The sequence below is a fragment of the Zosterops lateralis genome (genome assembly GCF_965231275.1).
Source record: "Zosterops lateralis genome assembly, chromosome: 29".
In the NCBI taxonomy this organism is placed as follows: domain Eukaryota; kingdom Metazoa; phylum Chordata; class Aves; order Passeriformes; family Zosteropidae; genus Zosterops; species Zosterops lateralis.
Genome location: NC_139789.1, coordinates 2,461,791 through 2,474,160, shown reverse-complemented (window position 1 = coordinate 2,474,160; position 12,370 = coordinate 2,461,791). Strand labels below are relative to the sequence as shown.

General features: G+C 48.9%; 1 protein-coding gene across 1 annotated transcript in view; it reads left to right on the top strand.

Annotated features, from left to right (window-relative positions):
* The window catches only part of INSR (insulin receptor), a gene marked incomplete at its 5' end in the record, with an annotated part of 54,850 nt that overhangs the window by 31,146 nt on the left and 11,334 nt on the right, over positions 1-12,370 (top strand). The window contains 9 exons of the mRNA XM_083879929.1: positions 1,369-1,514; positions 1,769-1,913; positions 2,151-2,365; positions 4,646-4,772; positions 5,374-5,624; positions 6,000-6,167; positions 6,765-6,966; positions 11,586-11,848; positions 12,045-12,187. Of these exons, the coding sequence (XP_083736055.1) occupies positions 1,369-1,514; positions 1,769-1,913; positions 2,151-2,365; positions 4,646-4,772; positions 5,374-5,624; positions 6,000-6,167; positions 6,765-6,966; positions 11,586-11,848; positions 12,045-12,187 (1,660 nt within the window). The remainder of the gene's footprint in view (positions 1-1,368; positions 1,515-1,768; positions 1,914-2,150; positions 2,366-4,645; positions 4,773-5,373; positions 5,625-5,999; positions 6,168-6,764; positions 6,967-11,585; positions 11,849-12,044; positions 12,188-12,370) is intronic.

The following is a 12,370-nucleotide window of genomic DNA, read 5'->3' as shown; positions in this document are numbered from 1 at the left end:
GGCTTCTCTTGTTTTCTCTCAAGTTTGGGAAAAGTGGGAAAGGGGAGATGGAGAGAGGACAAGGAAGAGCAAGCTGGAAGGGTCTCTCTGTAACTGTGTGGGACGTGGGCACTGGAGAGGGTTTATCAGCCCTGCTTCCCTCCCCTCTGGAGCAGCCTCAGGCCAGGGAGCCGGGCTGGAAAAGCACAACAAGGAGAGGTCATGGCTAATGAAGAGAGCACAGCGTCCTCGGAGTGCTCGTTCTCAGAATATCTGTCCCTCATCCCTGTAATTACTTTCATTGAGCAGGTTCAAGCTGTGCCAGACATAAACGCACAATGTAACAAACAAGTGTAGCACGAATCAAAGCAGGGAACAGCCATTCTGCCTATTCCCAGGGGGTTTTGACAAAGGAATTAAATAATTTATGTTGCTGAGCTGTTTATCACTGAAAACTTGGTTGTTTGTCCCTCAATACCACTCTATATTGTGGTGAGTCAGATTTCCTATGAATATTGGTCACTTTGTGCTCTCATGTGTTTGCTCCTGCCATAATAATTTCAGGGAATTCACTCTTAACAAGACTTTTTATGCCATTTCCTGTTTTGCTTTTCCAAAGAACGAACAAGCAGCCCCCAAAGTAGCTGTGCTGCTTGTGCAACAGCCCCGTGGCCTCTCCTGTGCTGTTCCAGGCTGCTGCCAGTGAGACCTCACAGCTCTGCTCCCTGCTTTTCCTAGAGCATTTCTTTCTCTGAAATACTTGGGAACACATTCTTGTGGTGGTGTGACCAGGGCAAGCCATCAGCTCGTGCTATTTAAGCAGTATTTCCCCAGAGCACAAAGCACATTCTTGCCTTTTTTAAAGCAACATTGTGTGCAGTCCTCAATCAGAGGATTCCCAGATGAAAGGCCAGCTCTCCACTCATCAATTACATGTTTGGTTAATGATCTTGAGATGGAGGATTGTTAGCTTGAAACCCCTGAGATGGAGAGCACTGGGGAGCGTGGGGCCAGTTTCCTCTTCACAATAATTCAGGTCACTTCTTTCTGTTATGTAGGAAGGGATGGAAAGATTCACCTTTGAAGTGTGGAAGTGACAATTTGAGACCATTTAAATTTATCAGCAGTTATTTTGAAGGCCAGGCTGGATGGGTCTTGGAGAAACCTGGTCCAGTGGAAGGTGTGGAAAGGGGTTGGAATGGGATGAGCTTTAAGATTCCTTCAAACCCAAACCACTCCATGATTCTGTGACTCTCCTTGGAGTTCCTAAGTGCTGCTCACTGCAAGTGAACCCCGTGGCATATCATCACTTCAGATCCATCACTCTGCTTCTGGGCCCTGCTGGGGCCATCCTGCCTCACCCCTGCCCCCTGCTCTGCTGTTTTGCAGCCTGCACTGCACGCCCTGTGCAGGGCCCTGCCCCAAGGTGTGTGACTTTGGCAAGGAGAAGACGATTGATTCGGTGACGTCGGCGCAGGAGCTGCGGGGCTGCACGGTGATCAACGGCAGCCTGGTCATCAACATCCGTGGGGGAAGTAAGTGGGCACGGCTGGGGAGTGGACACTGCCCTGAGCTGGGGCTCCTCCCTTGCCTGGGACCATCTCAGGTCTTAGAGGGACACAGAGAAATCAGCACGAAGCGAAGGCTTTTGTTGGATGTTTTTGGTTAATTGATTTTTGCAACTTCTCGTGAATTAACATAAAGCAGTTGTTCGTTATGTTTGTGCTCCAGTGTGGATGGTTCTCTCTGTGACACCAGAAAACTCTTCCCAATGTTTTTCTCTCCGTAGATAACATAGCAGCTGAGCTGGAAGCGAACCTTGGCTTGATAGAAGAAATCTCAGGTTACCTCAAAATTCGCCGCTCTTACGCCTTGGTTTCTCTTTCTTTTTTTCGGAAACTCCATCTGATCAGAGGAGAGACACTCGAAGCTGGGTGAGTTCTCTCAAAACATGCTTTATTTGAATGCTTTGAAGTACAAGGAGTGCCAGTGCTATCAGGGTGATTTGTATTGGGAAACAATTCCCAAGTTATTTTTAAATGTTCCTCTGCCCGTGGCTTGAGCCCTACCAGGGCAGACAATTTACATTCATTTTTCTTTGGTGTCTGGATTAGTGCAAAAAGAGTTTTTCATGTATCCCCTCCCAACCCATGTTTTCCTTCTGCTTTCAGGAATTATTCTTTTTATGCCTTGGACAACCAGAATCTTCGCCAGCTCTGGGACTGGAGCAAACACAACCTCACTATTCCACGGGGCAAAGTCTTCTTCCATTACAATCCCAAGCTGTGCTTGTCAGAAATCCACAAGATGGAAGAGATCACCGGGACTAAGGGGCGTCAGGACAGGAATGACATAGCCCTGAAGACCAACGGAGATCAGGCCTCGTGTAAGAGTCTCAGAACACAGCCTTGCCTCCCTTTCCTCTCCCTCTGCCTTGCTTTCCTCACACTCCTCTTTCTCCCAGGATGTTTTTCCATGCCCGTCCTCATCCCTTTGGTGAAGCAGCAGAGGGTGGCCCTTGCCTGTGCACCCAGTGACAGTGTCACTGTGCCACCAGTGAAAGTCCCCATGGGATCTCCCTCTGGCAGCCTTGGTCCCACAAACCCCTGGGAGGTTCTTGGGGCTGGGAGTGTATTTATTGTGACTTTTGGAAGAGTTTAGCACAACATAACCTCGGCCCAGGCTGGGACTTTGTGTTACTGCTGAATACCTGATTAATAGTCATAATCTGCTTTTCCCATGTCATGAGGCGACAGGGAATAAACACGGGAGGAACGGGATTTCCACCCATCCCTGCGGCCTCGTGAGGTCATTGCCATGACAACAGGCAGAGAAAATTTTCCAACAATTTTTGCAATGCCTCTACGAGACTTTTTACCCAACAGATTTCTTCAGGAGCAGTGATCAGACAGCACCTGTGTCAGCAAACAGCACAGGGTTGGCTTTACGCTCTGGCTGAAGCTGTGCTGCTGAAGATGGGGTTCTGCAGACACTTATTTTGGCAGGAATACTGCAATAAATGCAGTCTTTCTGCACCCCCAGTCCTGCTGTTTGTTCCCTTTCTGTGCCACCAACAATCCCCTTTCCCTGTTTGTACCAGGACCGTGTGGTGAACCAGATTGTGGAAGTAATCAGGGGTAGGAAAAGCCCAGCTTTGTTCTGAGCTGGTGGCATCTCTGCTCTGATTCATTGCCCACAGAGATTCACCTGCACACAGCAATAGGAGCATGTGCAGGTGCTCATGGGCCCCTTGCAAGGACAGATGACATGGGGACAGAGGCAGTGACCCATCCATACAGTGTTCCAGCAGTTGTGTTGTGATCCTGAGAGATGCTCAGGCAGGTATTGCCACCAAAAAGCCCAGCATTGACTGAACTGGGATATCAGATCCTGGCTCACAACCTGGAGGGCAGCTTGGGTCATCCTGTGGCTTCACTGTCCCTCTGCTTTTGGGCACAGCACTGCCAGAAGAGCTCAAGGTCCTTTCCCACCCAAAACATTCCAGGATTTTGTGATCTCCAGCCCTGTGTCTCCAGCCCCTTGTTGCCCCTTGTTGCCCCTCGTTGATGTAGTTGTTTGTGAACAGACCTAAAAAGTGAAGATCTTTCAGCTGTCTCAGTTTCCTGGTCTGGTTTCCCACATATCGGCACAGGCAGCCAAGCAAGCCCAGTGGGAGAAGGGAATGCAATGGCTGTGACCTGAGAACTGGCAGGACCAGTGAAAAACACACACGGAGCCTCTGGGGCACCACAGCTCCAGCCTGGGCAGAGGGAAGGAGCACAAGGATTCAGCTGTCTGTAAAGTTCATCTCCTCCCGTGGGACACTGAAAAAGCTCTTCCCACATTGGGGATGAACCTGGACTTGGGCAGATCCAGCTCTGCCTGTGGCTGTGAGCAGCTCCTGGGCTGGTGTTTGGTGTGAAGGCAGCTGGAGGAGACAGTTGCATTTCTTTTTGCCCAGCTTTACCCTGCTTAGCTGGTGTCTGTGCCACCCCCACCTCAAACCACAGCTTGCCAGGTTGTTTGGCTTTTTGTTTGCTTTTATATTTCGAGCCCAGCTTTCACACTGGCAGCATCCTGTTTACTAAAAAAAATAGAAAGGGAGAAAAAAAAAAAGCCCCTGTTTGTTCTGGATGTGGTGCCAGTGAAATGAATGTTCTTCCTCCTGTTGCAGCTACTGCAGGAATAGCAAATTCAGTCAGAGGCACTTGGGCTGGGGGCACAAAACACATTGTGCCATGTCCCTTGAGCCCCATCCTCCTGCAGACACCCTGCTGTTTGCAGAGGGACCTCACTGCTCCTGGGAAAGGCTGGAAATTCTTCTTCTTCATTTTTGTGGCCTCTTGCCTCCCGTGGAAACCATACTGCTGGGTTCAGCAGTGCAGATCATCATGAATTGTGATATTTAGGTTTCCCACTTTTTAGAATTTAGTTCAGCTCTTCTGCAGAGTCATTTCCATGAAATCATAGAAAAATTTAACCTTAGCAGGGCATTGATACCAGCCACTGATTTGAGGTAGGAATGGCTGCCAAGTAAGATAAGGTTTTACTGGGCAACTCTTCTCAGTGCCAACATCCTCACATTTATCTTAAACTTCTAAGATAATTAAAAACAAAGTGCTTCAATTTTCAGCATTAATAAAACTAACACCATTTCTCATTACAGGTGAAAACGAACTGCTGAAATTTTCTTCCATTAGGACTTCTCATGACAAGATCCTGCTGAAGTGGGAGCCCTACTGGCCCCCTGATTTCCGTGACCTCCTGGGGTTTATGCTGTTCTACAAGGAGGCGTAAGTGACCCCCTCAGGTCACAGACCAGTGGCCTTGCTGGGCTGCCCCTGGCATTGGGAGGTGGATGTTAAACCTGCTGGATGGTTTTGCTGTAGGCAAAGCTGTTCAGTCTCTGATTTTGTGGCTCTAAAGTTTCCAGTGATACCCTTCTGCAGAAGTGTTCATTAAGATCCCTGACTTGTGCACAGTCCCAATTCCTCATTTAAGAACAGTTCAAACTTTAGTTATTCCTGCTGTTCTAGACACACATACTTGAACCATGGAGTTCCTTATCTCCCCACTATCTTTGGGGGATGCTGAGGGTTTTATCCCCTTTGAGGTGGGAAAGATTCTTTTAGAATCAAGGTAACCAAGCTGATTTTCATAAAGCTGACAATACTCAGTTTGGATTTAGTTGTTGGGGTCAACAGATCCTGCTCTGTGATTGCTGTTGGAGGCCCAGGTAACAAAGCTCCCAATGCCTCCCTTTCAGAATACATACAATGAGATAATTTTACTTTCTCTGAAGGGTAAAGGGTGATAACTTTCAGTGTGTGTTTAGAAATGTTTTTGAGAGCCTGATTGAGGATTCTGTTAATTGGAGCCTTCTCTTTCCTCAAGTCCCTTCCAAAACGTGACGGAGTTCGATGGGCAGGACGCCTGTGGCTCCAACAGCTGGACAGTTGTGGATGTTGACCCCCCACCACGCTCAAACGAGCCCAAAGCCCAGGCCCAGCCAGGGTGGCTGCTGAGGGGGCTGAAGCCCTGGACACAATATGCAGTGTTTGTGAAAACCTTGGTCACCTTCTCCGATGAGCGGCGGACGTACGGCGCCAAGAGCGAGATCATCTACGTGCAGACCAACGCCACAGGTCAGTGCAGCTCATCCCTGGGGAAAAACCAGGCCTGAACAACTCTCCCTGGGGTTGTGCTAGTCCCATGTCCAGGAAACTTCCCACTGCCCTGGGAAGGAAGGGCAGGAAAGAATTCCTAAACCAGGGCTGTGATTCCAGATGGTGCTGATGGGCACCTCTTCTATGCAGTTTGTGTGGCTTTGTGTAAAAATCCTTAAGGCTGGAAGAGACCTCTAGGGCTGGAAGAGATCATCCAGCCCAGCCTGGAGGAGCCTGCTGGGTGCCTGAGGTGCCAGGGAATGCTTGATTCCCATAGAAATGGAAATTTGCCTGTGCTGGTCCCTGCTTTGGCAGGGCAGTGCAGTGACCTCTGTCTCTTCCCCACCCACACAGTTCCGTCGGTCCCGTTAGATCCCATTTCCGTCTCCAACTCCTCATCCCAAATCATCCTCAAGTGGAAGCCGCCCTCGGAGCCCAACGGGAACATCACACACTACCTGGTGTACTGGCAGCAGCAGGCAGAGGACAGTGAGCTCTATGAACTCGATTACTGCCTGAAAGGTGAGTGGCTGCTTCTCCCTCCAGGGCTTTCCTTCAGTCTCTCCCAGAACTGCCTGGGGTTTTTCCCTGGGTTTTTTTCCTCTGGGGGCTCAGTTCTGCTGGATTCAGGACTGTTCTTCTAGAACCAGCTCTGTCCCTCCCTGTTTTGTTACATTAGGTGCTACTGCCAAGGCATGTGCAAAAGGTCTAAAAATGTTTTTTACAAAGTAATCCCATGTTTTTTTCCTTTGGGGATTTCCCTTCTGTCCTTGCTCCTTTTAAGCTGAATTATAAGTTTAATAGCAGCAATGGAGATATTAAAGTTAAAAATTTTGGTACTGCTGGAGCCAAGTTGATTTTTGAAGGCAGCTGGTGCCTGGTTCAGAATTCTTTGAGAACATGGAATTTCACTGAGGACTTCCAAAATCTCACCACTAGCATTTTTGAATTAAAGGCCTGTCAGAAAAGAGGGAACTGCTCATCCCTGGATGTGAAATATGGGATGCCCAAATGTGACATGAATCCTGTACACTGTGTTTGGGATCTTTTTGTAGATTGTAGATCAAACATCTTCTGCTAAGACAGGCACAAGTGCCACTAAAACTGTTTTGTCCCCAGGATTAAAGCTGCCCTCAAGGACGTGGTCTCCTCCTTTTGAATCTGAAGACCCTCAGAAGTACAATCAGAGTGAAGCTGAGGATGTCAGTGGGGAATGCTGTTCCTGTCCTAAAACAGACTCCCAGATCCAGAAGGAGCTGGAGGAATCTGCTTTCCGCAAGACCTTCGAGAATTATCTCCACAATGAGGTTTTTGTGCCCAGGTGAGAACATCAAACAGGACTGTCCAGGGGTCAGGGGGAGGGAAGTGTAATTGGGGATTAAATAAAAATACCATGTTGGACTCAGCCACATTGCCAGGCTTCCATAAGCCTGTCTAGTCCAGCTGGATATGGGTGTGGGAATGGGGAGAGCTGAGCACCTACCACGGATGTTCCTGCAGATTGGGAAGATCCTGCTTTCATTTCCTGTCCCTGAATTCTCCTCAGCTCAAGAATAAAGTGAGAATCCTTAACAAACAGCCTGCAGCTTGTCTGGCATCAAATGATGCCAAAAATAGTGATTTTCTTTTCCTGACTTGAAATTTTGTGGTTAAGTTTTTCATTGAGTTGAAAAGAAAGGAAAAGGGCAGTTTACCAGGCCACAGCCTCGTCCTTCAGCGTGGTATTTGTGGTCTCCCTTCACTTAGTGTGGGAAATACCTCCAATACCATGAGGAATGTGAGTGCTGTGAGTGGTGAATGTCCTGTTTTGAGTGGCACACTTGGTGTCACATTAAGTGGTGTTGAATGTCTTCACACTTCATCTGCAGCTCAGGGAGGAAGTGTTGGGGAGCAGGGTAGAACCTGTGGTGATTTACCCTCTTCCCTGTCACGCGTTTTGTGCTCTAAATTTATTCTCTGCTTGCTGCCCTCAGCCAACAAAACCTGCATTTGCAGCTGCCTGGGTCACTGCACTGAGCATTTTCCCTGTTAAAGCATCCCTGGTGTTCCCTGCCCTGGTGCCTGCAGTCTTCACCTGGCAGCTTGGGCAGAGCTCCTCCTTTTGCTGTTCCCTGGCTGTTGGTGCCCATCAGGATGAGCTCCAGTGTGCCAGAGGATACCAGGACATGACATACTCCAAAGCAGAGGGGAACCAAGCCATGTGCAAAAGTCAAACTCCTCCTGATGTAGGCAGACAATTCTGACAGTCTGATCTCTTTTGCCTTTTTTTTTTTGCTTTCTTCCCGCCCCCCAATAATTTTATTGTGCAGCCAGCCCAGGATGTTTCTCAGGCCAGTTTCTAGGATATGTATTTTAGGAGGAAACCAGTCACCAGAATGTTCCACCTTGTCAGCCTCCTGAGGAAGAAATGCCCACATCCCATGGCCAACTAATCCTCTAAAACAAGGCAGTGGTGAAGAGCCCTCCCTGCTGCCACGTGCCTTGCTTGCCTTCCCTGGCAGGCTCCAGGCTGTCGCCACATAAATCAGAATTCTTTTTGCTGTGAATACTGTGCCATCACCTGCTCACAGAGCCTGGCAGAGAGCAGGGAGTGTGGTTTACTTCAGGTGCTTTTTTCGTGGCTCCTGAGAGTTCAGTGACCTCTCCTGAGGTGCTGTGTGGCCTCTCCTGGAGAGAAGGAACTTGTCAGTCACAGGAGGAATCTCAGGGATGAGGCCAGCAGGGAACATGAGATGCCAGGGGAGCAGAATCACAGCACTTTCTCCCTGATGTCTCCTTGTTTTCCATGTGCCGTTTCTCCCCTCCTGCCCTGTTCCCAGTGATCTGATCCCTGGGCAGGATCCAGCTTTAGTCCTGGGCTGATCTCACCCCTCTGGAAATCACAGTTCCTTCCCCCTGGGCACGTTGATTACCCACTCCAGGAGCCACTGTCACAACTCCTGGGGCTCAGTTTTCTCTGGCAGTGACAAAAAACCCAAACTAGAAGTTCAGGAATGTTCCTCTGCGCAGGCAGAGCTGGCAGTGTCTCACACCTTGGAGCTGGACAAAGTGGCCATCAGCAGCTGATGCTTTGTTTCTTCTTTCCTGTGTTCTTTGCTCTCACTTTGGAGAAGTTTCTGCACAGATTGGAGCTCAGGGCTGGTTACACCCTGGCACAGGGATGTGTGAGTCTCCATCCCTGGGGATGGTCCAGCATGGTCCTGAGCCCCCCTGCTCCAGCTGCCCCTGCTTTGGGCCAGGGGCTCAGATCAGACAGTCCCAGAGGTGCCTTCCAGCCTCACCCCTCCATGATTCTGCGGGAAGCAGGAAAAGATTACAGAAAAAGTCCTGAGAGGCAGAGGGGAGCTCTGGCTGATGTTCAGGGTGTCATTCCAGGTGTTCCCTCCATCACCACTGCAGCAAGAGCAGGAGCAGCCCCAGTTCTCTGTCTCTGTCCTCTGTCACACACATCTGTGCCATTCCCAGTATTCCTGGGGAGCAAGATCTGAGGAGTGACTCACTTTAAAAGGAATTTTTCCCTGCTTTTCCCAATTCAGTTAATTGTACAGACCAATCTAAAATGCTTTTTCCAGGCCAGCTGACCTGGTGTAGTTTCAGGGGTGTAGAAAAGCTTGGCTTAAGGTACCAAAGGCATTTTTGGAATCCCCCAGCACAGGCCATACTGTGTGTGCTGAGGTGTCACTTCCAGCCCCCTCACACCCCTGGTCACCTGTGGGGACAGGAGGAACCTGGACCTGAGGTTTTCACAGGGAACTCCCTGGAGCTGCTGAGATGGCCTCAATGCAAATTACACTGGAACAACTCTGAGAAGAGTCAGATGTTTGAAAATACAGAGAATTTGGCAAGAAAATTGCTGTAAATCCAGGATAATAAATATGGGAAGATTGGGGATTTAAAGCTTCAAAAGCTTTTATTAACTTTCTGTGACTTGAGAAGGAATTCTTGCATTTTACTCAGTGTTGCATCAGTGGTCAAATTACTGTTTTACTTGTGAAAAACAAAATTCCCTTGAACACGAGGATCAGCTGAATTCACACTTGATAAACAGAGGGTGTAGCTTTGCTTTTATGCAAGCCAGGTCCTGTTTGACCATAAGGAATCCTTCCTAAGGAGGGAGGTGGCATGACCCAGAGCTGGGTCCCTGAACTCTGCCCCATCCTGAGGGGACACACACCACACAGGCAGAGGCAACAGCAGCTCCAAAAGGAGTTAATTAGTAAGAAAGAGAAATCTTAAAACTGGAATGTGTTTGCTGAAGCTGCTGTTTGCCATCCTGCTTTGTCATCAGGTGCAGGAATATTCTGCAGGAAGGAATTTTTGGCTGTGAGGGTGGGGAGGCCCTGGCACAGGGTGCCCAGAGCAGCTGTGGCTGCCCCTGGATCCCTGGAAATGTCCAAGGCCAGGCTGGACAGGGCTTGGAGCAGCCTGGGACAGTGGAAGGTGTCCCTGCCATGGCAGGGCTGGCACTGGATGGGCTTTAAGGTCCCTTCCAATACAAACCATTCTGTGATGATGACAACTCTGTGAATATTTGTGTTGTGTTGTGTGCAGCCCAGTGTTTAGTTTGAGGACATCTCAAACTCTGCTTTCTGGCTGGTGGCTTTTACTAGAGGAGGAGAAACAGCACCAGGGAAGGCAGAGGGAAGCAGGGAAGGTGGCAGAGACCTGTCAGAGCAGTCCCTGCTGGGGCTGGGGCTGGCCATTGCCTGGTAGTCAGAGGTGGCAGTGGAAAGTTCAGTTCAGCAGCAAAGATTTGCTTCAACAGCTTGTTACATTTTTAGAGCCTGGAGATGCCTCAAGTGTGAGTTCAGATCAGGTCACGCTTTGTACCCTTTAATAGCTGCACACACATGCACACACACACAAAAAGATCATCACCCCCTTAAAATACATGGTCTGGATTTCAACTGGCATTAATTCCTTTTGTGTAACTGAATACAGTTACTGATTCACCACCTTGGTTAGTTCCCAACCTGGAATTCCCTGTGGCAAATGTGTGGCAGCACAGAAGAGTGTTGGATTGAGCACTTTTAGTTTGATACTGATCCTTTCTTCTACTTTTTTTTTTTTTTTTTTTGCCAAGAAAATGAAAATTTTGAATGCTTCTTAATTCTGTAGAATTTATTCTGTTTATTTGCTGACAAAACCTGATATTAAAGCTGGCTGGTGGTATTCAGGTGCAGACAGGGAAGGTGACATGGTCACACTGCAGGTGCTGGTTTTACAAGTGAAACAATCAGATTTTCAGACTGAAATGCAATAACTTGAGCAGCATTTGGTTAACAAAACCACCCAATGAATATATAATCAGAATCATGAGTTCTAAATGCATGCCTTGAAAAGGACTTAATAGATTTGATCTCTTGGGAAAAGGTTAAAATGCTTTTTGCATCCATCAAGGCTCAGCCTTAGGGGTGAGAGCAGCAAATGTATTCCAGAGAGCTGGGAGAGTGGCCTTTTGCTTTATAAATGCAAGTTAGTGACACTTGGGATATGTGGCACATCTGAGGTCCCCGAGTCGGGGCCGTGGCGTGACCTCGTGTGCTCGGAGCTGCAGCGGGTGGGAGCTGAACTCCAAAGCATTGCAACCCTGCCCCAGGCATCCGTGAGGCAACCTGGTAAACTTAGACCCAGCTGAGAGATCCAAGGGAACTTGAATTCTCAAGCAAATACTTGAAGCTTGGATTGGTTTATTTTTATTTTATCTCCCTGCGTGCAGTTGTGTGGGGAGAAGAGTCTGGGGGATACAGAATTCTGTAAAGACGCACGTCTTGGTTAAAAAAAAATAAATCCTGAATTTCTTTGTTGCATTGCAAATACCAGGGTTCAGCTGGAGCTTTCAGTGGCACTCTGAGTTCTTCCATTTAAACTCTTCCTTTTCAGCTGGATGTGTTGACATTGATTGTAACAACTGACGTGGTGACCCGTGTTGTTTAACAGGCCATCGAGAAAACGAAGAGACCTCGGCTCCATGGCAAACGCCACCGTGGTGTTACCCACCATCCCATCCTCTCCCAACAATTCAGCTGAGGGTGCAGAGGAGCAGAAACCTTTTGAGAAGGTGCTGTCCAAGGAGTCACTGGTGATCTCGGGGCTGCGACACTTCACCGGGTACCGCATCGAGCTGCACGCCTGCAACCACGATGCCCAGGAGTCCCGCTGCAGTGTGGCAGCTTATGTCAGTGCCAGGACCATGCCAGAAGGTGATTCTCTCCCTGAGCCCTGCTGGGGCTTGGTGCCTGGTCCCAAAATGCTGCTTTTCCCATGGGAGGCAGCTGCAATATGTAAGACTGGAGCTGTCCTTATGTCCTGGTGGGAAAGGAGGATGGATGAGGTATTGGCAGGTGTGAATTTTGCTCAAAGACATGAAACTAAACCTGATCTTGAACTTGGTTCTAGCTAAGGCTGATGACATCGTTGGCCCAGTTTCCCATGAGCTGGTGGAGAAGAACACTGTGCATCTCAAGTGGCAGGAGCCAAAGGAGCCCAACGGCCTCATCGTGCTCTACGAGGTGAACTACGGGCGGCTTGGGGAGACTGAGGTGAGAGGTTCTGCCTTCACAGCACTTTTGGAGAGGTGGCTCTACCTGGGAGCCCAGGGCTCTTTAGGATTTGACAGTCCTTGTGCATACAGTACCCTGTCTAGTTGGGTTTCTTGGTGCAGAACTAAGGGAATACAAACCTTCACTGGTGAATTTGTTTCCTCTGGAAGCCTGGGATGGCAT